The sequence below is a fragment of the Podarcis erhardii genome (assembly GCF_964252035.2).
Source record: "Podarcis erhardii genome assembly, chromosome: 1".
NCBI classification, from domain to species: domain Eukaryota; kingdom Metazoa; phylum Chordata; class Lepidosauria; order Squamata; family Lacertidae; genus Podarcis; species Podarcis erhardii.
Genome location: NC_138497.1, coordinates 28735502 through 28759360, shown reverse-complemented (window position 1 = coordinate 28759360; position 23859 = coordinate 28735502). Strand labels below are relative to the sequence as shown.

The 23859-nt window shown below is 41.6% G+C and overlaps 1 protein-coding gene across 24 annotated transcripts in view; it reads left to right on the top strand.

Moving 5' to 3' along the window:
* NRXN3 (neurexin 3) overlaps positions 1 to 23859 on the top strand; it is a 1212171-nt gene that overhangs the window by 1060471 nt on the left and 127841 nt on the right. For 14 of the 24 annotated variants that reach the window (XM_081858018.1, XM_081858020.1, XM_081858019.1 and 11 more), the window contains 3 exons: positions 2770 to 2856; positions 10846 to 10902; positions 12694 to 13001. In XM_081858018.1, coding sequence (XP_081714144.1) covers positions 2770 to 2856; positions 10846 to 10902; positions 12694 to 13001 — 452 coding nt within the window. The remainder of the gene's footprint in view (positions 1 to 2769; positions 2857 to 10845; positions 10903 to 12693; positions 13002 to 23859) is intronic. The other 10 variants (XM_081857999.1, XM_081858021.1, XM_081858010.1 and 7 more) reach the window with 2 other exon arrangements.

The following is a 23859-nucleotide window of genomic DNA, read 5'->3' as shown; positions in this document are numbered from 1 at the left end:
GGGCCTGAGGCACAAGTATAGTAGGAAGTTCAGAGAGGTGTCTGCAGTGCTTAATTAACTATTACCTCAAAGGGACCTGCTATGGGTAGCAGTCAGTCCTGCATTTAATGGCACACACCTGCGAAAGTCTTTCATTCCCTCAGATTATAGCAAGAGACCCTGATCAGGGCAAACTTGGAATGAACGTGCTAAATTGTCTCCCTGCAGCCAGCAGGTCTTTTCACAGCTGACTGTGATCCCTGCCCTTTGCTCCAACCCCACTGCAGAGCTTTCACTTCTTAAATGTCCCGGCAGGAGGATTTAACCTGAATCTTCCACGCTGTAGTCCTGCTCCATGTCTAAATTGAAAGAAACAGATCTGACGTCCAAATGTAAACTGACTGCTAACACAGCTGAGGGCTCAAAATCAGATATGAATCACTGCCACACAAATGCCAGGCAGCTGATTGGAACTACAGTGCCATTCTGTGTGGAGACATTCAGTGAGCACATAAGCCAAGCTCAAGGCCTGTGTTGAACCTGAGGGACCACGCTGCAAACACAACTCTTTACATCCCTAGTTACAGATAGGTAGCCGTGTTGGTCTGCCATGGTCAAAACAAAATAAAAAAATTCCTTCCAGTAGCACCTTAAAGACCAACTGAGTTAGTTCTAGGTATGAGCTTTCGTGTGCATGCATGAGTTAGTTCTAGGTATGAGCTTTCGTGTGCATGTTATCTGAAGAAGTGTGCATGCACACGAAAGCTCATACCTAGAACTAACTCAGTTGGTCTTTAAGGTGCTACTGGAAGGAATTTTTTTATTTTGTCTTTACATCCCTAGATGGTGAGTCCCTTTGAGCCTTCATATAGGTGATGCAGAAGGTTTTCCATCACTGTGAGGATAAGTATGTGGGGGGGGGGAGGGAACTGTACTATTTTAAAAGAGAGGAAGGGAAATGATTCAGCATCTCTTCAGCTGAAGTGCTTTCAGTTCCACTTGCATGTATTTGGAGAATAATAAAATCACAGAACTGTAGAGTTGGAAGGGTCACTGAGGATCATCTATTCCAACTTCCTGCAATGCCAGGATCTCAACTAAAGCAATCCTCACAGGTGCTTAAAAACCTCAATTGAGGGAGAGACCACCACCTTCCAAGGAGGTCTGTTCCCCTGACAAACTACTCTTGCCATCAGAAAGTTCTTCCTGATGTTTAGTCGGAATCTCCTTTCTTGAAACTTGAAGGCCTTGGTTCAGATCCTACCCTTCAAAGCAGAAGAAAACAAGCTTGCTCCATCTTCCATGTAACGGCCCTTCAGATATTTGAAAATAGCTATCATAGAACCTTAGAACCTTAGAGTTGAGAAGAACCCAAGGGTCATCTAGTCCAGCCCTCTGCAATGCAGGAATCTCAGCTAAGGCATCCATGACAGATGGCCATCCAACCTCTGCTTAAAAACCTCCAAGGAAGGAGAGTCCACCATCTCTTGTGGGAATCTGTTCCACTGCCGAACAGCTTTTAATGTAAGAACGTTTTTCCAAATGTTTAGTCGGAATCTCCTTGTAATTTGAAGCCATTGCCAGTGTTGTGTAGTGGTTAAGAGCGGTAGACTCGTAATCTGGTGAACTGGATTCATGTCCCTGCTCCTCCACATGCAGCTGCTGGGTGACCTTGGGCCAGTCACACTTCTTTGAAGTCTCTCAGCCTCACTCACCTCACAGAGTGTTTGTTGTGGGGGAGGAAGGGAAAGGAGATTGTTAGCCGCTTTGAGACTCTTTAGGATAGTGATAAAGCGGGATATCAAACCCAGACTCTTCTCTTCTTCTCTCCTTGAGTCCTACCCTCAAGAAGAAGAGAAAAGAAGCATACCTCCTCTTCCATGTGACAGCCCTTAAGACAGTTGAAGATGGCTACCACATCTCTCAGTCTACTCTTATTGCAGCTAAACCTACCCAGCTCCCTCAACTGTTTCTCATAAGGCTTGGTTTCCAGACTCTTGATTATCTTGGTTGCCCTCTTCTGCACACATTCCAGCTTGTCAATATCCTTCTTAAATTGTGGTGCCCAGAATTGGACACAGTACTCCCGGTGTGGTTCTGAACTGTAGTTCAACTTTCTTTCTTTTGTATCTCCTGAAGTGCTTTCCACTCTAAAGACCCAGGCTGCAACAGTCTTCTTTGCTCTATTTACCAGTAGCAGGAGAACATTGAGAGGCTTCAATGGAGGCCAACAGAACCTTTTCTCCTTCAGGTTCTAAGTTTTGGAGTTTTACTTGCAGGACAAAATCTCCCACTTGCCTTCTGAAGTGGTTTGGCAGATTTATTGGAATTCTCAGCAAAGGGTTAGCACATCAGGAAACAGTGATGAATAATAAAATATTGGGAATTGGCTAAATGGGGAGAGACAGGCAAATGTAACCAATTATTCCTCTATCAGTGGTAATCATGCAAGGAATAGAAAAGGCACGATCTTTGTCTCAATGTTTTAATCACCTGATCTTCTAGAACTCCAGGAAATGAAAGGTTAACTATTCTGTACCACACTAAAAGAATAACAGTGTAATTCTATGCATGTCTACGCAAAAGTAAGCACCACTGGGCCCAGTGGGACTTACTCCCAGGTGTAGGTGTATAGGATTACAGCTTTAATTACAGCCTTAATATACTTCTTCATGTTCTGTATATTTAAATACCTTCATAAATAAAAGCAAAGAAGCAAGCCTAGGATGTTTTTTTAACTATTTCATTGACTTTTCAGATTGTTTTTAAGCTGTTTTTTAAACTTTAAAGGCAACACTGATACTGCGTTCCAATTGGTAAAACAGAAAATCCCCTTCAAATATAACCGGCCCGTAGAGGAATGGCTGCAGGAAAAAGGTAACAGTTGTTAAAACTTTCATTTTAAATCCATTTGATTCTAAACCCTCATTTTTAAAGCCTGCAAATAAATGTTTCTTAAATTAGAATCGCCTGCTGCATAAATGACTCTTTTAATTTTCATTATAATTTGTGTCAACTTCCACCTGCCATATGTTGATAAATCATGCTATAATACATTGCTACTAAAAATGAAGTTAAAGGGACGGAATTCTAAGCTTGCAATCCAAAAGCAATGAAGAAAGAAGCAGAAATTAAAACACCACTTTAAACATAAATAGAAACAACCAAAGCAACAATATGTATTATGGCAATTTAACCACTGCATGAACTTTGTTTTTTTCCTTCCTAAAAACATATATTTAAACTACATCTATATATTTAGCATCAAAGTTGCCTTAGAGGTTGTTTGGAAATCACTTCATTCAAGATTTTTAAAATCTCTTTAAAATATTTCAGGTGTGTGACTGCCCTAATCATTATAACATAGTTAATCTGTTTTGGGTACCCACCCCCCACTAGTAATCCCCTAAGACAGCAATTCTGAATATTTATATATAAACTACAATAAAGGAAGAGAGTGAATGAGGTGGGTGTTATGTTAAATATGAATGAATCATATCTTAGAAACATAGAATTGTAGAGTTGGAAGGGGCCCCAAGGGTCATCTATTCCCAACTCCCTGGTTTTCAGATTATTCATTCACGCTGTTCCAATTATCCTTTTCCATGTGCGCTATGGAAAGTGTCCCCAAGGAAAGTTGTTCCCTATGCAGAACTCCTTCTGGAATTCTGCTGCACGTGGATAACGAGCAAATTCCATGCAGATTTCCAGAATGGACTTGCAGATAATATTCCTGCAGCAGAAGTTGTGTGTGCATAAATGAGAAGAATAGTGATGCAATGCCAAAGCATGGAAAGTTCATTTTTAAAAGGAGCTAGTTCTGGTTCAACATGTCCAGTTCAAGTTGGTTCCTTACAAAATGAACTAGTTTGGTTCATTTTTAGTTCAAGTTCATCCAAATTATCTCCATCAATTTTTTCATTCAGAATGTTACAAGTTGCTGTACTAAAATATAAAATGCAGCAGAATGTAAATGGTTTCATTTATTTTCCCCAATGATTTAATGATTTTTAAGCTTTAAGAGTCTAAAAGAGTAAAAAAAAAAAATGAACTTAAAGATGAATTAGAAATCATCTTTGCCAAAATGAACTTCATTTCACATTCAGTTCACCTGGCATTTAGGGGAATTCCTTTCAGAAATTTCTGAACTAATTCATTGAACTTAATTAAACTGAACTAATTCATTCCAAGCCCAGTACTGTGTATCAAGCACTGCACATACTGTGTTGGAGACTGAACCCTGCACCCAACCTGATTTCCTTTTCAGAGCTTAAATGATTCCAAAATTATGAAGTTCATGGAAATCTGAACCAGACTTTAATTTATGTTTTTTTAAAAAAAAGAAAGAAAGAAAAAGTATGTGGGGGTGACTGCTGTCTTCAGATCTATTTGTATCAGAGTATTTTAAAAAGAAGAGAAAAAATATTCACAAATTCTCCCCAAGTACTGAGTAAACATCTTGTTTACTTTTCTGTTGCTGAGCTGAACCTATTAATAGTTGTAGCTAGCCTAAAAACTGTGAGGTCCTAGGAGGACTTGTGTAATTGCAGCAAGACACGTTTGCTTAAAGTTTTTAACTTTAACTGATTTTAGTAAGGATTTTAGAGGAGAGATTGCCCATTAAACAGCTTATCAAGTAAGACATAGGGATATAAAGAAGGAGGCCTCAGCCTCACTTGAGCAAAGCAAGAGGAAATTTGATTGGAGGAGACTGAAATTTAGTGTTGTGTAGATGATGTGCTCCAGTCAGTGCTCAAATCTTACTTCTGTCATGAACCTAGCAGGTGATCCTTAGCAAGCCCCTATCACCTCTCTTGTGTAATATGGACATAATTAAGGCTAGTACCAGTCTTGATGGGGCCCCTAACTGTTACTCCCCCAGGCATGGGCTTACAAGGCAGCAGAGGCTGACTCTGGGAAGATGCCTGCCATCCAAATTCTCCATGATGTCTGAGAGCCATGCTACATTGGGCTCTCCAAGGCACTCTGAGAATTTTCCAGGTAGCTTACCAGACCCAGGGGGACGCGGGTGGTGCTGTGGGTTAAACCACAGAGCCTAGGACTTGCCGATCAGAAGGTCGGTGGTTCGAATCCCCGTGACGGGGTGAGCTCCCGTTGCTCAGTCCCTGCTCCTGCCAACCTAGCAGTTTGAAAGCACGTCAACGTGCAAGTAGATAAATAGGTACCGCTCCGGCGGGAAGGTAAAAGGCGTTTCCGTGCACTGCTCTGGTTCACCAGAAGTGGCTTAGTCATGCTGGCCACATGACCCGGAAGCTGTACACCAGCTCCCTCAGCCAATAAAGTGAGATGAGCGCCGCAACCCCAGAGTCGGTCACGACTGGACCTAATGGTCAGGGGTCCCTTTACCCTTTACCTTTACCTTACCAGACCCAGCCTCTGCTGTCAGATAACCCACAGCCAGGGTCATAGGTGGACAGAAAGACGAAAACAACATTGGCAAGCCTGGCCAGGGCACTTAGGCTCTCCCAGCGCCCCTAGAATGTCAGGTATTGCTGCTGGAATAATAATACTGATCTCTATAGTGATATAACAACATGAAGTGCTCTAAACACCCTAAAACAGGCCCATACAATGTATCCCATGTTAAGTCCAGTGCATCCCACCAGCCAGGTGCTTGACATCCCTCCCTCTATCCAACCTTGCTCTAGTCCCAGGTTAAGTAACAAAGCCAGTGTCTTTATTAAGCTCCTGGTTACTGGGCTACCAGGCATGCTTGGTGAGATGCCTTTCGCTTGGTGCATCGCCAGATGTGCCCCCCCAAAAAAACATTGCATAAATGCCAATCATTATCACTAAAAATGATTAATGTCTTGGTGATCTGACCCAAGTTCTTGAGAAATGATTTTTAAAAGTTAAAACCTTTTCAGACTAAAAAGTGGTTAACTTTGTTTTGCTAATCTCAAATAAAGTCCCTTTAACACTAATGATAATGCCAGCCTTGCTTTTGTTAAGACTAGTGCATGCCTGATGCTGTGATGAAGCTCATGTGCTTGAGAAACCCATCCTTGTTTTTAACTTTTTTTTTTCCTTCTCTGTAGTTTTCACCATTGATTTGAGTCTTTCCCCCCCATTGCTTCCCCAAGCCTGAAATAAGCATGCCCAAGTGTTTTATATGTGTTTACCACCTTGGAATTCTGAAATTGATGTTTTTGCTGTTGTGTGGATGATGATGATGAAGATGATGAAGAAGAAGATGACAGTGCTTTGGGGGTTTTTGTTTTGTTTTGTTTTAAAAATCACATCAGAGCAGCGGGTTCTAAAGAAAACAGCAGCTCCTGAGATCTCTAACATTTCTAGGAAGCATTGGGGGTGAGCGCAGTTATTGATACATGTTGTCAGTGGAAAAAACAATCTGTCATAAGCATTTTGTAATATTTAGTGTATCATGTAACGGGATATATAATGTCAAGGTGTTTTTTGATATTTCAGTTGCCACTATATATGAGAAACAGCAGGTGGGGGGGATCACCCATTCACCAGCCTATCATTTATTCACTCATCTACACCTGCCTGCCCATCCAGTCATTCATTCATTTCCTAATGCATCAAGAAAGTCTTATGTCAGAAGACCTCGTAAAGATGATGAGTGCAAGGGTAGATAGCTATCAAAATGGAACATGATAAATTGATGGATGCTTAGATGGATGGATCAATCCATCGAGATAGACAGCACAGAGTATAACTCTCTGCCAGATATAATGGACCTACAATGGAATCGTTTACAATTAACACAATGGATGCAATCCAGAGGAACGTAGGTGTCCTCAAGTCCCATTTCAATCAGTGGCGCTTAAGTATTGTTAAGTACTTATGTGCCTTTGATTTTGAAGATACATAATTGTGGGCAGGGGTAATTAAAAGAACTTTTCAAAGGAATGCCAGAGCTGTTTCTCCATGTGAAATAAAGCCATTGTGAGGGGTAGATGGAAAGAAAGATACAAAGATAACAAAAATCATAAACAGGATTTACAGTTAAAATGTATTTCTGTTGTAATATTTAATCCTCTAGCAATACTACAATCCTATGCACATTTACTTGGGAGTAGCCCCCATTGAATGCACTGGGGTGCACTTCTGAGTAAACATGCCTAAAGTGCTGCTGTGTTAATCAAACCACTTTACCAATTCAGTTTGTACAGATTCAGAAAACGGGGAATAAGACCAATTCTCCAGTATGGTGATATCTCTGTATGTAAGTGCAGTTTAGCTGGGAAACAGAAGTGAAATTAAAATTTATTTGGAACTACAGGTGCTTAGAGCAACTCAGTATATATGTTTGTGTAAGAGAGAGAATGTGAAATCAGCTCCTGCAAGTTATAATTATACACTCACACTCACCCCCAGTATTGGCTGTGATATATTGAGGGGGGTGGGAGGAATCACATGCCTCTACATTGGAAACTAGGAAAAGGAAATCAGTGCCAATGCCCCAATTTGCAAAGGGAGATTTGGGCTACTGCATGGACCACCTGTGCCCTTACATTGCTGCCAGCGGTCTGCGTTCAAGGACACACTGCCCCTTTCATGCTTTCCCTTTCCTTGCAGAGCAGAAAGCATTAAGAGGCAATACTTGGAGATGCAAGCTCTGCAGATACCTGCTTATGCTGCTATTCTGTGAGTTGACCCAGATCAAGTAGCCATGGAGAGATCTGGGTAGCAGTGGAGTGCCCAGCCACGAGCTGCTCAGTGTCTGTTATAGTAAGAGCAGCATCCAACACCAAGAGTAAATGCCTAATTTTGCATTATGGGAGAGGGACCACAAGCATGTTCTTGGTATCAGCCTAATGGGTTTTCCTCCTTGACCTGAAAGATCAGAGTGGGTAGTGAGATAATTCAAAAAAATGTACGTATGTCTGTGTTTGTGGGGGGGAAGGATCAGTACTGTATATCATATGACTTAAAATAGAATAGGTTGTTTGTTTGTTGGGTGACTGCCCTAGAACGAAAGGGAGATCGCCATACACCCTTTCTGTCAATCAGCGGCTAGTGCTAGTATTCCACGTATGGCAGCTTTAGATAGAAAGCTGCTTATCCAGAATAAAGGCTTGTTGTAGGCTTAAACCCAAAATCCAGCTGAGTGCTATGAACTGGACTGATGCATTCGCTAGTGCAGTTGGTGTTCTGATGAATAGTTGTTTCAGATTTGTCCTGACATCTTGTCAATTGCAAAACCAGATTACATAGATGTGTGTGGATTCTTAACCAGATCAAAACTTAAAGATTAAACTTCACAGGGAAACCTAATAAAGCATTTGCAAGCAAACGCTTTCCTCTTTTGTGAGCCACGTCAATCAGGACAGTGCAAACAAGGAGGAGGAATTCAGAAGCCACGTAATTTGAATGCACTGCACCATGTGGATTAGCTCCTGATCACCTCATTGGTGTATTTGAAATAGAGAGTATATTTGCAACAACAACAAAAGGTTTACTTTGGAAGAACAATATTCGCAAAAGTAGGTGAAAGAGGAGATAGAGGTCTGGTGTGACATTTCAGCTATGCATGCTTCCTCTCTACATTTTTCTTTCTTTTTGCCCATTGTTTTCCACTTGACCATTCAAGCAGAGACGCCTCGCTCAAGAGTTTGAAGTTAGGAGTAGGTCTCCCTAGAGATTTATCCTTGTAGCAAACACACATGTTCAGTGTCAGTGCTACATTATAAAATGTAGCTGTGCAGTGCATTGCATGCCTCATGTTCAGCTCCTGAACTCAAAGAACCCATAACTCAAGAGGGAGACATAACATACTTCACATATTTATTTATTTTTGAATTAGTTCATCTTCCTGGAGTAGATATATCTAAAACGCTAGGACAATGTGAATGCTTACACTTCTAATGAAAGGGAAAAGGACAGCATAGAAGAGGCCTTCTCATTTACTTGAAGAAGGAGAAAACAAAACATAAAGAGGCTTTGTCTATTAATTTTCATTTAGTTGCACTTTCTCACTATTTAGCACTCTAAGTGCTTCATGCCAACTAAGATGGAGTGGAAGGAGTTCTTCGGGGAAAAGTAAGATCTGCAGCCTGTCCTTGGTATATTCTTTGCCCTAGTTTTGCAACAAAGTTGGCCTGGGGTAAGGGCAAATCTTATACTGGACCCTGTATTTCAGAAGAAGGCCACTTCTATAGTAGCTATATTCCATCTGCAACAAGAAGTTCAGCAAATGCCACTCAGAAGATGCAGCTAAAAGGAACACTGAGCAAATGCAGTCCCCTGCCCCATAACTGCTAGATACAGAACATTATATACAGTGGTGCCCCGCAAGACGAATGCCTCGCAAGACAAAAAACTCACTAGACGAAAGGGTTTTCTGTTTTTTGAGGTGCTTCGCAAGACGAATTTCCCTATGGGCTTGCTTCGCAAGACGAAAACATCTTGCGAGTTAGCTTCCTTTTTCTTAAAACCGTTAATACCCGGGGAATCCGCGCTCCGCAAGACGAAAAAATCGCAAGACGAAGCAACTCACGGAACGAATTAATTTCATCTTGCGAGGCACCACTGTACCCCCTGCAATCTCCCCATCCTCTAAGAATCTCTATATATCTATTTTTGCCCGATTCTTCCATCTTTTCAGAGCCATTAAATGAACAGAAAGCACGGATGGAATCTGACAACTCTGCTTCTGCCTTCATCTCACATGAGGGATGCACATCTAAATGGGCCTCAAGTTAGCTTTTACTTTGTTAGGGGAGGATAGAAGGTGGAATGCTCTGGGGTAATAATTTGGTAGTGTCCAGAAGTGAGGAAATGGGGAGAGTGAGAGGAGGAGAAGCACTGGGCTTTGTAATGTGCAATACCATCATTTTCTCTAGTTTAGACAGCACTCCCACCCAGAATCAGATGAGCTGAATGAAGCATTTACACAGAATATAAAGGGGTCTGTAGATTTGGGCAGCTTCAGAGACTCCACAATTCCTCAGAATGTGCCTTGCCATGTGTGAGGTTCCTCAAAAGAGAGCTTATTTTCCTCAGAAGTTTGCAGATTCAGATGGGTTGTGAGACTTGTGCAAGCCAAATTAGAAAGCGAAGTTCCATGGCAAATTTTGGAAAAATCCTAGGATCAAAACATTTGTTTATGGCAGGCCCACCTCTGCTTTAAGCAGAGACTGCAAGTGGATAAGTATCTGTCTCGGTTGACGTTCCCACAGTTTATGCCACTCCGTGTGGGTCCCGTGGGATGGATATGAGAATGCAAGTTTCAGGGAGAAAATGGGATGATATGGTACTCCCAAAAGAGGGAATCTGTGAATTGAATTGTAAGGCCTATTTTAATGAGAGCCCATCATAGTTTTCCATGTGATAACTGCAGCTATCATGTAATTGAAAGAAATTGCTACGAACAGAGCCATATTATTACAATCATCTTCACTATCTAATAATGGCTGTTAAAGTAGATTGAAATTACCACTGAGGCAATTATTTTTATATTAAAAAAATGAGTCCTGCAAAAATTGCTATTCTTCCATACATAGTGTCCCAGCACTAAAACTACATGTAACACATCTGCACTGTGAGGAAAGCAGTGAGTGGACAGTTATGAGGGGAGAAAGGAAAATTGTTCTGATTTCAAAGACAGAATATCTCAATCCTTACCATTTTTTTATTTATTGTTTTTTTACATCTGTACACTAACCCATCTTGGTCCAGTCTCTCTCGATATATGTATATTTTATTGCAATAGCACAAGGGGATGTGCACCTCACCATCTCAAGCTGCAGGAATTTCACATACATACCTACTTTGCTTGGTTAGCTAGGGTCCTCCTTGGGGAATAGGAATTCCTTTCAGATACATTTCTTCTCTTGTCCCCATTCTCTTCCCCATTATCCATCTTGTCACCATTAGATGATGCAACAGCGCATCACCACTTGACTTCGAGACCTGCCACGACGACCAAAATTGGTGAGCTCCCCTCGTATTCTGATCTACTTTAACCACTGGCTATGAGGGAATGGAAAGTGGGGTTTAGGTGCCCTGCTGCATGGTGGCCTTTGGCATGTATCGGGGGGACTTGAGGAAGAAAGTGGTTAGTGTGCTGCAGGGAAGGAGGGAGGGGAGGGAAATGGGCATGTGTGTGTAAATGTGGGGAGAAATGGATTGGATGATTGAATACTGCTTTGTCTTCTGAAACATGGCCAGTGTGATTCTTTGCTCAACAGCCAATTGCATTTAGTACACCCTAAGACTGCATTCTGACCAAGGATATAAAATAAATCCAGGGTGAGTTCATACTGGGTTTATCGTGTGAAAATTGTAGTTGTTATTTTTCTAACTGAATATGTGGAAATACCATGAACATGAATCACACTTCTTCATCACCTCTGGCAATTGCCTACCTATGATGAGAGGAATGAGACAGAAGGAGAGATTCCTATCAAAAGTCACATTGCCTGTTAAACTAATTGTGTGAACTCACCCTTGATTTGTAGGTGGGAAAATAATTATTTCTGGGATCTATACTGACTGGAAATGCTGCATACTCCCTGCCTTCCTTTCAAAAAAAAAGGTTAGGAAGCACACTTCTGAGATCTCAAGGAACTTAGTTGTGTTCACTATACAGTAGTTCTCAGTGTGCCTCATAGGTAGATAACAACAGCCAGTAGTCCTGGGCCAAATCTGGCCTCCTGAGGTGTCTCACCCCTTCTCTCCCTGAAGGAAGAGAGGTGTGTGGAAATAATGGTGGTTACTTTGTATATTGTGGGACTTACTGGCAGCTCACTTAGGGCTTTGGCTTGCCACTTTATGCCCCTTCTCAAAGTGGCCCGCCAGTAAAAACTACATGTACGTAGATCAAGGCCTAGGTCTCACTGAGGTAGTGAACCTGTGTCTGAGAACCAATGCTTCTAACTGTAGGTGTGGGCTCTCATATCAGGGAGAAGGCTACTGGAAACCTTCTCCCCAATATTTAGTTTTCTATGTGGAGAGAATTGTTTTGTATAAAGGAATAGTAAACGATGTGATTTTTCCCACCTGCAGTGTGAAGTGGTACACAGCTCTGACACAGTTTTACTGTGAGAACTAGGCCCAAACTCATAGGGTTATTTATGTGCACTAATTCAGCATTGACACATATTTTCTCTTCCACAGCAAATATGATCCAAAAATTGTATTAAATCTAACCTTTATTTAAAACAAGATTCTATCTTCCACAGCTGTAGCTATTATAAGTTTCAAGGAGTCATGCGTATGTCCATCTCTTAGCACATATCTGTGTTCTGTTCATCTTTTGCCAAATCACAGGACAGGAGTGAATCTCTGCTCTGTCCATTCAAGGATCCAGGTTTTGTTTTTGTTTTTACATTCTGGAGAGGGCAAAAAACTAAGGAGGTTTTGATGTTCTGGCTTGGATTAAACTCTCCCAAGTTCCCAAAACAATATGTAAAGAGTTGGATTTTTAAATTTGAAATGAAAACAAGGTTTGGGTAAAATTTCTCCTGAATGTGCTTATTTTTACGGGAACAAGACCACAAAGATCTGGATCCATTGTTTTGTTGTTCAGGCTTATCATGATTTGTGGCACATCGGGACAGCTATTTATGGTACTGCATTCCTGCCATTTAATCACCACAATTGCCATCACCACCACATCAGAAAACCTGCTTCGAGCTTTGGTCCATTTCAGCCAGGACTCAAGGGTTTTAAAAAGGGGAAATATTCCTGCCAATAATGTTATTCAACCCCCCCTTCACTTAGGACGACAGTTAACGATCTTCAACACCCAGGCGCAAATAGCCATTGGAGGAAAAGATAGAGGGCGTCTCTTCCAAGGCCAGCTCTCCGGTCTCTATTACAATGGTTTGAAAGTGCTGAACATGGCAGCAGAGAGCAGCCCCAACATCAAGATCAATGGAAGTGTCCGGCTGGTGGGAGAAGTGCCATCCATCTTGGGAACCGCACCTACAACCTCCATGCCACCAGAGATGTCTACAACAGTCATGGAGACCACCACTACTATGGCCACTACTACAACCCGAAGAAACCGCTCCACACCTACCATTCAGGTGAGTCATTTGAAGTCTCTATAGCTGGCTTGTGTTTTCTCAAATATATCTTACGGCCAGATTCTCTCTCTCCCTTTTGTTTATGTTTTTTTCTGATTTTATCTAATGATAAAATTCAGCACAGAACTTGTTCACTCTCAGTTTCCATTTGAATTATTGTTGTATGTGCAGACATGAGGCCAAGTTCTTCTGTGATACTGTTTGACCCACTCATTAAGTTAGGGTTGGTTGTTCCTGTGTGGAGAACAAGATATGAACTTCATAAATCTGTGGAATTTGATAATGGAAGACCACGATGGTAGATTCTGGAAAGCCAGTGCAGATTAGTGTTCCTCATGTGTGCTATTTCTTTTTTAGTGGCGAAGTTTTTAATAGAGTGGATTGGGTTGCCCAAGCTGAGTTGTTCTTCATTCCTGTTTTTAACAATATTAAATAATAATAATATTTAAAGTGGAATATTAATATTAAAGTGGGAATTGTCAGATGGTTGCTTTCAGAGTCTGGGGCTCATTCAATCAGGTGCTTTTGAAATCTCTGATAGCCCTTATTGTCATGGAGGTATATATTTTTCTCTGACTGCAGCTTCGTTAAGCCCTTTAGGGCTCAATGAACTCTCAATACATCTTTTCAATAATTGCAGACAGAAAATAATCTACAGATCAAATATAATTGCCTTGATGAAGCAGCAGTAGACTGTGTTCTTCCCCAAGTACAAATGAGATTCTTCCTAATAATAATTATTGATTGCTTGATCTGCTTTCTTTGTCTGCGTTGAGTAGAACAGAGAGCTCACCAGGCATTTCACAGAGACCTTCACATGTATAGAGGTGTCTTATACCTGCATGATAGAATTTATTGGATCATATGGTCCTTTCATTCGTAATGTGGTTTATTTCTAATTAGCTCATCTAACTGAATGGTTGTTTTCCAGTCCAAGCCATCAATAGCTTTTGTTTCCCTTTTTTGAGTTGTGCTTCCCCACAATGGTAATGCACCATTGCCCAAACATTTGATCTTGTTCCTGGACCTTCGTGGCTATGTCAGTTCTCTCCACCAGTAAAAACAACTTGACTCAGCAAGGCAGGACTATGTCAGATTATAATCAGGGTCTCAAATGTTGCTGAAAGTGTGACATTAAATGCTAAATGCTGCTTTATTTCTCCTGGTTGCCTGTCAAGGCTCTACATCTTTTGCTCGCTGAAAAATCAGGTGGCTATGAATCAGTTCTAATTATTAGCTTCAATTGATGGTGCGTTATATAAAGGCCTCAGGTAAAGTCACCCACTTTGAAATTGGACTGCAAATAATTCTGATGGATTTTGTCATATTTGGAATGTTGTTCTTATACATTCTGGGAAAATGAAACAAAATGCAAGCCAGGTTTCTCCCTTAGTTAGCTCATGCAGGGCCAGCCTCATGAGATCTCGCCAGAAGCCACTACTGCACAATGCTGGTGAGCAAGGCTTGTGTGGCGGTGGGCGGCAGAGGTGAAACAGGATGTGTCATTCCTGAGTTAATGCTCTAATCAGAGTCTGTAAAGATTTTTTTGAGTCTATTCTGATGGAATTATATCAGTCTGTTGCGAGGTCACTGAAATATTTCATGAAACAGGCCCACCTAGATTATTTCTCAGAGGGTTTTTGACCTAATCTACATGTCAACTTGTTGAGCTGATTAAGTCATTATGTTCTTGAGAAAGCATCAAGGTGATTTAATACAGTGTAAACTGGCCTCTAAAAACATGGTTAGAGCAATGATTTCCTGGATGCACTCACACAACGAATGGTCTCATCTTGGCTTATATTAAAGCAATAACTCTTGACACTTCACTCTTTCCATTGAAAGGAAGATAAAAGTCAATATGCACCTCCATTACAACTCACTGTGTCTCAAGAGCAGGTCAATTTATTGTTATCACAGTGCAAGACTGTTCTTGCTTCCTTTCAGTCACTCGACTGAGTTGTTCAACTCCATTTGTGTAAGCTGTATCCTATACAGACTCAGCACCAACAAAAAACTCAAACATCACACCTCCCCTGACGTACCGATTATTAAAATTAAGAAACAATTTTTTTTTGGGGGGGGGACCTTTTTTTGTTGTGTTTTGGCACCGAGTGGCTTGTGATTCTGTTGCCTGTAGGGGGGAAGCACTGGTCACTGCTGTATTTTTTTTTTAGGACCAGCAATCTCTTCTATCCCTACAACAACAACACACACACCCAATCATCCAGAATGTCTGAACTTCCAGGGCAAGGGAGAAAATCCAAAATGACAGTTGGAAGCTATTTATCACTAGAGTGCCGAGATGAACAATTGTTAGGATATTTTCCCTTGATGATCCCATTTTATGGGTCTTGATTGGCCAAGAAGGCAGAGGTTTATTTAGCTATCCTCTCTTGCACCAGCTGAAGGTACAAGGACCCAAACAAATGTGGTTTAAATAACTGTTAGGTCATTTTATTACACTGTATTCATTCATTTATTCTCTAATAGCACACTGCAGATCTATGTGTATCTACTTCTCTTTTGCCTGATTCAAATGTGCAGAAATAGCCCACAAGCTCTGCTATTTGAATGGGGGTTCACAGTCGGGTGGGATTCAAATGTCTCAATGTTCATCCGTGCAAATGAACCCAACTCACTTCTCGACATAGAATACTAAAATCTGAAGGAGATGAGTTTTGGCCTAGCTTCCTCTCTCTTACAAGCTAGTACTAAGCTAGTACTTTGTGCACACTTTCAGGTTCTAAATCACATGGGGGCAGACTTCATGGGTAGAGCTGCCTTCATGCTGCTGCTCAGCCCCAATGCATGGAGGGCAGTGGAAGAGAGCTATCAAGAACATTATGGAGAAAGCATGGCCACGAAACGCTCCTTCGCTCTCCCCATCATACAATGGGAGATGCATTGGGAGATATGAATAGGAGTAATGTTCTGGCCTCAAAACATGCCAGCCAGTCAAACTTCTTTTGGAAGGGAAAATTTGTAAAAAAATTATGTGATCTATATATTGCTTGAACTCCAAGGAGCTCAGGGTGGCACCGATAATTTTCCTCTGCAATTTTTCCTTCTAACAACCCTGTGAAATAGGTTAACCAGAGAGTGAGTGTGTGGCCCAAGGTCTCTTAGCATAGGAACCAACTCCTAGGAACTGTGGGGGCTTCAGCCTCCACAATAAAATATTTGAGGGGGCAGGGTTCCCCCAAAGTTGATGGGCATTCCCATTTAAATGGTGTGGGTGCACTGCGTCAAGTGATCAGTTATGTGGGGTGGGGCTTACCTGGGCCCCCACAATATTTTATTCAAATTGGCACCCAATCCATATTTTTATTTAAATCAACCTTCCACATTATTGACAAAACAATCTGAACATCAAACAGCTAGCAAACACCGAGAACGGGGCAACTCAGCCAGCCTCGCCCCTTTCCTCTATTCCATCAGCAGTGAGTGTATATAGGGGGTGGGGTGGGGGGGACATTGATGCAAAATGTCCCTATTTTCCTCTGAAAAATGTTGGAGGGGATGTAACAAGTAACACGATGCACATCTGGGCAGAGATATGTGGTGTTCTGTTTAACCCTGGAGCCTGTACTTGCTTAAGCTGATAGAAATTGGTGTAGTCCAAAGTTCACTTTGCCTACTTGTGATTTCTTGTTTGTTCCACTCCATTTAATGAAGCACGTTTGCTTCTGACTAACAGAGCTGCCTACCGACCCTTAGTAAAAGTGCCACTTTGACCCCCTGACACATAAGTTTGCTCTGTATTCAAGCTCGGGTCTGTTCGGAAACGGCATGTGTTGTATTAAATTACTCTTACAGACCTCAGGGCCCTGACACACCAGCTTCTCTCGTATTAACAATATCCTCTTTGGGAATTCCACTTTGCCTCACTGCTGTGCATAGAACACGGAGGCATATGGCTATCGTTCACTTAAATGCTTCTACTTTTAACTCAGGAATGTCCTGGAGTGCAGGGTTGCTGCTAGATTAGGGCTGTCTCACATCCAAAATGAGAGATGTGTTGTTATTTCTATCAGGCTTGTTCTCAACAGATGCCTTGTTTCTGTTGTTGAGCTTTTTGAACTTTACCTGACTTGCCTTCTTAAGTGGCCAAAGATCTGTCTGGTTGGTCAGACCTGGTGTTGGTGACACACAGCACAATAACTCCTATTTTCTGAGCCCCCTTTTTTCCTTTGACACTTGGGGTAGCGATCCTTTTTATGGTTTTTGTTTCCAGCATTTATCTTTTTGACAGTTCAGCTACCATCAGCTGATATTTACAATCTACAGATATGGGTTCTTGGTGCCCCACTTATGGTGGAGGGATGGTGTTAAAATATAGGGCTTTCTCAATGGTTGACCCATCGTTGTGGAACAACATGCTCTGTGAAGAGTGGGTGAACTTCCTTTCTAGTGACAGATAGGTAGCCGTGTTGGTCTGCCATAGTCAAAACAAAACAAATTCCTTCCAGTAGCACCTTAAAGACCAACTAAGTCAGTTCTTGGTATGAGCTTTCGTGTGCATGCACACTTCTTCAGATACACTGAAACAGAAGTTTTCAGACCCTTCTATATAGTGAGAAGGTGGGGAGGGGTATTACTCAGAAGGGTAATACTCACAATAATACTACAACCAGACCTAACACGGACACTGGCACCAGAGCCTGCAATAAACCCAGATGCCAACTTTGCTGCCACATACACCCGGACAACACCATTACTGGCCCCAACAACATCACACATACCATCTCGGGACTATTTAATTGCTCAGCGTCTAACATTGTGTATGCCATAAAATGCCAACAGTGTCCTTCAGCTCTCTATATTGGACAAACAGGCCAGACCTTACGCCAAAGAATAAACGGACATAAATCGGACATCAGGAATCACAAGACAGAGAAACCAGTAGGAGAACACTTCAATCTCCCAGGACATTCTATACAAGATCTCAAAGTAGCTGTTTTACTACAAAGGAATTTCAGAAATAGACTGGAAAGAGAAGCTGCTGAATTACAACTTATCACCAAACTTAAAACCATGGAGAAACCTGGTCTGAACAAAGACCTTGGATTCTTATCTCATTATACATGACAAAGCCATTTTTCACCTTTTCACCCCTTGCTTTTTCCTGTAAGACCTATTGCAGTCGTTAAGAGTCGTCAACAGGCTCATCACAGCTATCTGCCAATCACCCATTCCCACCACCCTTCTGAGTAATACCCCTCCCCACCTTCTCACTATATAGAAGGGTCTGGAAACTTCTGTTTCAGTGTATCTGAAGAAGTGTGCATGCACACGAAAGCTCATACCAAGAACTGACTTAGTTGGTCTTTAAGGTGCTACTGGAAGGAATTTGTTTTGTTTTTCCTTTCTAGTGGCTGGTGAACTCTTTTTGGGGGGGCACGTTTTTGGCTGCGAAGTATTTGTTTCCTTTTAGGGCTGTTTGGTTCCTGCCTCTGTTGTATTTTTGTACCTTAACTGAATGTATTGTTTTATATGATTATGTGATTTTAATGTGTTGTGAGCTGTACTCAGTTGTGCATAGGCACTAGAATAGCAGGATAGAATATATATATATATATATATATATATATATATATATATATATATATAATAACATCCTCTGTTTGAGCTAATCTAAATATTACAACAAATAAATAAATAAATACACTGCATTCAACAAATTGTGTTTGTCCAAAATGCCCCAAATCAGGAATACAAATTCCATATTGATTTCACAACATTCCTCAGCAAAATCTAAGGAACTGGCTGTGAACAGTCAAATGAAAACAAATGAATTCAGCACTGACTTGAATCCGTTTCGATTTCATGTACTCAATCATGTGGTGTCAAGGGACCAAAAATAGAATTCTCCAGTAAAATTAATATAAATTGTAACATGAAAAGTGGTTGTTGATTTCAGTTCTAGTTTCTACTGTTGACAGTTTTTTGAGATCAAACCCACAAAATGCGCTTCACCTTTGGGTTTTATTAAATTCATTTTCCTGAATCGTCAATGCTGAAGCTAAAGCATTTGTAAAGCCAAATGCTTGCTGAGTAGTCACTTCATAGTTGAGCTGAACAGATTTGATTAAATTTGTAAATATTTAAGCTTTGATATGCTTAGTAAGGACTATTAGATCTGCAGGAAGCCAAGAATGGACGAGTTAACCATGAATGGATGCCAAGGGTGAATGCAAGGGCTCCTTCTTTTCATTGAAAAGGATCAAGATCCATAGGCAGAATAGTGGGAGGCAATTCTTGCTAATTCCCCTCTTCCCCCTCAGGCTATTGCTCTCATTCTGCTCTGGATGGTCCTCTAACCTTCCAGAGCAAATTTTCAGGGGCTGGACGGGACATTGGTCTGAAATACTTCCCCACTTCCATGGATAGTGGATAGAATGTTGGATTTTGACCCAGAAGACTTGATTTCAGCCTCCACTTAGCTCTGAACTTCACTGTTTACTATTGGGCCTAGGTAAGATCACACACAGCCTAGCCTACCACATTGTATTGCTGTATATATGGTTGTCCTTGGAAGAATGGTAGAATAGAAATGTAATAATAAACAACTCTGAAAGAAAGGGGGAAAGATATCATTGATTAATGTCAGTGAGCCTCCCCATTGGTTTAGTTAGGGTTTGATCAGTGGAGTGCTTGGGGGTCCATCCTTTTACCAGCGTCCAGCACAGTTGCCTAGCTGCATTTTGTTTAGGCTGAGGGCCATAGGATTTTGATTCAGAACTTCCCATAAGACACTGCTCTCGCAGCACTTTCTTTTAGGCATGCCTTGTGATGGAACACAGCAGAGAAGATTTGTCAGTATAATTAGCCTCTAACTGTCAGGGAAAGAAAAATACACTTGTCTCCTCTTGCAATTGCCAAGGTACTTTCTTTTTCATTCTTAAGAAAATAATTTTTGGAGAAGGAAATTGGCCTCTAATTTACTCATTGCTTGTTATGAGTCTCCAGTGACATTTTCATCCACTGACTGCAAAGCACTAAAGGAGAAAAAAATATTAAGGAACTTGAAAGCCCCAGCTTTCTGTCTTACTTCACACAGCCCTATTCATATGACATAAAATTGTCTTTTCTTCCCCTCCTACCTTTTATTGTTGTCAAAAAAAATTATGTCCTGTGCAAAACAATTGGCCACCCAATCACAGACATTTACAATGGGGTTATCAGTGCAACACCATGGTTTGTGATGTTCTACTGGCACAATGGTTTGTACATACTTGTCTTATGTGTATGTTTTTATGGGGCAGCAATGAGGATGACAACACGTCTGAAAGGCAAAGATGGGTAAAAGGACTACTGTATTGGCCCAAATATAAGATGCACCCGCAAATAAGTTGCACCTTTAAAATTCAAGGCTTATTTGCGGGTGTGACCCGCCTCCCAGCCCTACTGCCCTAGATGGAGGGCGGCCAGTGCCAGTACTAGATTCCGAGTGCACTGTGCGCCCGCCTCCCAACACTACCGCCTCCGGGCACTACCTCCCCAAGCCGACGTGAATATGAACATACAAAGTTGCCTTAGACCTCTGGTCCTTTGAACATAGTATTATCAACTGTGACAGATATCAACTGTCCAAGGTTCCAAACAAAGTATTTCTCAGTCCTCTTACTATTGTCCTGTAACTGGAGATGTCAGGAATGGAGCCTGGTTTCAACTGGAAAAGAATAATCATATACCCAAAGTGATTGCCCTTTGCTTCATTGCTGTTCATTTGGGCCCATTCCTGCAGAGGAATCTGCTAGGCACTATCTCACTGTAGTGTAGAAGCAATTGTGAATGAGTAAGTATGTGGGTGGATGTTTTGGGCCCTGGAAAATACAGATGACATTATTTATATGGCAAATTATCTTAAATGTATATATTTGAAAACATTTGATAATCTGTGTGATGAGAGAGAGGGTAAAGTATGATATGCAAGTTGGCCCAAAAGCTGTTAGTTGTGTGAGTAATCACAATTTGAAATTCAAGTTTTTTTGACAAGCGTATGGCATGTTTCTGGAGCCAGTTTGCTTTCCAAATGCAATTACAAGTTTGAACGTCCTCTGGTATTCTGCAACAGCCTGTTAAAATCTGCTACTTTGGAAGTGGGGGGAGAGGCGGGAAATGCATATGTGAAACTATATTCTTTGCAGAAGGTATAGATATGTATAAATATGTATAAATGCAGGCAAATAAATGCCCTAAAGTTCAGAGACTTTAAACACATACTTCATAGTCGTCGACCACTTATGATAACTAGGATAGCAGATCATGTGAATAGGCTAAAAAACAATAATGGTTCCGTTTTATTTTTTTCAATTTTAAGCACAGGAGGGTTTAGTTTGTGCTGTAGGTTCATCAGGGCCCAGCCCTAGCATTTTTTTGTTAATGCCAGGCTTCAGCTGTGGAACATATGAAGTATGAACAGATGAATGCCCTTGGGGAAGTGCAGTTTCCATCTTCTTCACCATGGAATAACTGCAGAGACTCATCCACACATTGGCGTTTAGAGGGAAGATTTTCCAGTTCAGAGGCTAATGTTTCCAGCAGATTTGAGCTCTGACATCTCTTTTTCTAGAAATGAAGCACAGATGCCAATGCTGGCTTCAATTTTTTTGTGTGTGTCAGGGGCAGGAGGAGGCTTGGGCAAGAAACCCTTAGCTGCTCCCCATTCCCTGGGTGGGCTCTCAGCCTCCTGGCTGTTGTCACCACTGCCCCTCTCATTCGCCCCCTCCTTCTGGAATGAAGAACAAAACCAATGTGTGAGGGCTTAAAATGGGTAGCGGGTAAAGGATGCGCATACTGGCCCCTTTCCCTCACAAATAGACTTCTGACACATGGGGGTCTGAAGGGGAATGCTAACTGTATTCAGTTGAAATGGACAGAGTTCCAAACTGAACTAACAATACTCAATGAATGGAGATAGAATCCTCACTGCATAGCTCCAAATGTTGAGATTGGACATGCCCACACACCCCTACCCAGTTTGATTCCTCGTGTGCTGTACCTCCTCTGCTTAACACCCTGCTCTTGCTGTAGAATGACAATCCATGTGAAGAACAACTCCATTTATTTTAACACCCCTCTCCAAAATCACCAGGATTGAATTGGCATTGGGCAATAATAATTCACTTCAATTAAATGCTAGACCAATCTGTGAAAATGAAAGACACTCCTCACACTTCTCCATCTTTGCTTCAAAGGTTCTGGGCATTTCCCGACTCAGCTTGTTTTTGTTTCTCAAAAAGGAAAAGGAGTGGGGAGGTTATGCATTGAACTTTGTGGTAAAACTGAGCGGGTCCCCGATCTGCCTTGAGACACCTTGTTAATAGCACTATCTGACTTGGGAATGTGAAATCATGACTGGAACCATCTCAGTGTGCCTTGTTATTTGGAGTGCACGCAGAGCTGATGCGCATAACCCTGTTAAACAGAAGCAAATTTGTATTTCCAGAATGGCTTGAGTTCTTAGAATGACAGGATTCATTGAAAGACACAATGCAAAGCAAGTGGCTGCTTAGGAATGAACAGAGAAAAATCATTGGCTTTGTAGCACAGAAAGAGAGATCCGGTTTGCTTTCTCCCGGTTCTTAAACCACGTCTGCTTTGCTTGCTATTTATACCCTGCAGGGAAATGATTGGGAGCTGCAGGCGTTGCCAAAAGACTTCCAAGGCAGACATTTTCATTTTGTTTTTGACAAGACTCATTGAGAGGTGGGGGATGCACATCTTACCTTTCTTGGCTCACGTTTAGATGACAGCATAGAAATTAGAAACACATCCTGGCTGTTATGACAGTCCTATTTCTTGAAACCATCTAATTAACGCCTTGGGTTTTCTTTGGTGAGTAACAGTGCTGTGTAGCTAATAGAAAGGGCGGGGCGGGGAGTTTCACACTGCATTCTTCTTTGTCGATGGGGTGAGCTGTCACTAAAATGGAAGCTGCTCCTGTCATTGCGAGCTCTTGGATTTGGTACAAGCTGCTTGATTGACAGCTGGACCTGCAGAAACAGCAAATATTTCCCTGTCTGCATGCACGGTTCTTTACTGAGGAATATGGTAAGAATATTTATGTATTTATTAATTTGCTCATACGTACATTGAATTTATATGCCACTTTTCTGCCATGGCACTCAAGGGAGGTTACCATTTTAAAAGATAGAAACAAATGATATAAGACAGTGGTTCCCAACTGGTGGTCTGCAGGCCCCAGGGGGTCCGTGGCACAACTTAGTTGTGGGCCATTGAATGCATCAGCTTGCTTGGTTCACACTATTTTGTCCATTTAATCAATCAATCAATTTTAAAAATTAGATGGCGATCTGGAAATCTGTTGTTAAGTAAAAACTTTATGGATGAATACATCAAGCCACTAGGCACTGTCTCACGGTGATCGTCACATCACTGCCACATGCAATTGCATAGGGGCATAAGTCCCTGCAGAGGCACTCCATAGAGCCCTCTCTGCCATTCTTTCCTCAACTTGGTGCATAAGCAAAAGGGATAGCCTTTGTGGTGTAGTGGTTAGTGTGCTGGGCTATGACCTTGGGAGTCCAGGGTTCAAATCCCCAGTCACCCATAGAGCTCACTGGGTGACCTTGGACCACTCAGACTAATCTACCTCACAGGGTTCTTGTGAGGGGAAAAAATGGATGGGGAGGACAATGTATATCGTCTTGAAGTTCCAGGAGAACACGTGGGATATACGTAATAATAAAAATAAATTATGAAATAAAAAAGGGGAAGGAACATTAGTGTAGGCTTCAGGGAATCCTGAAGCAGGAGCTGGGGTAATTACAGATCCAGTTTAGATCAGGCCAGATTCTGGAGGATCTGGGGACAGTTCCCAAATGAACAC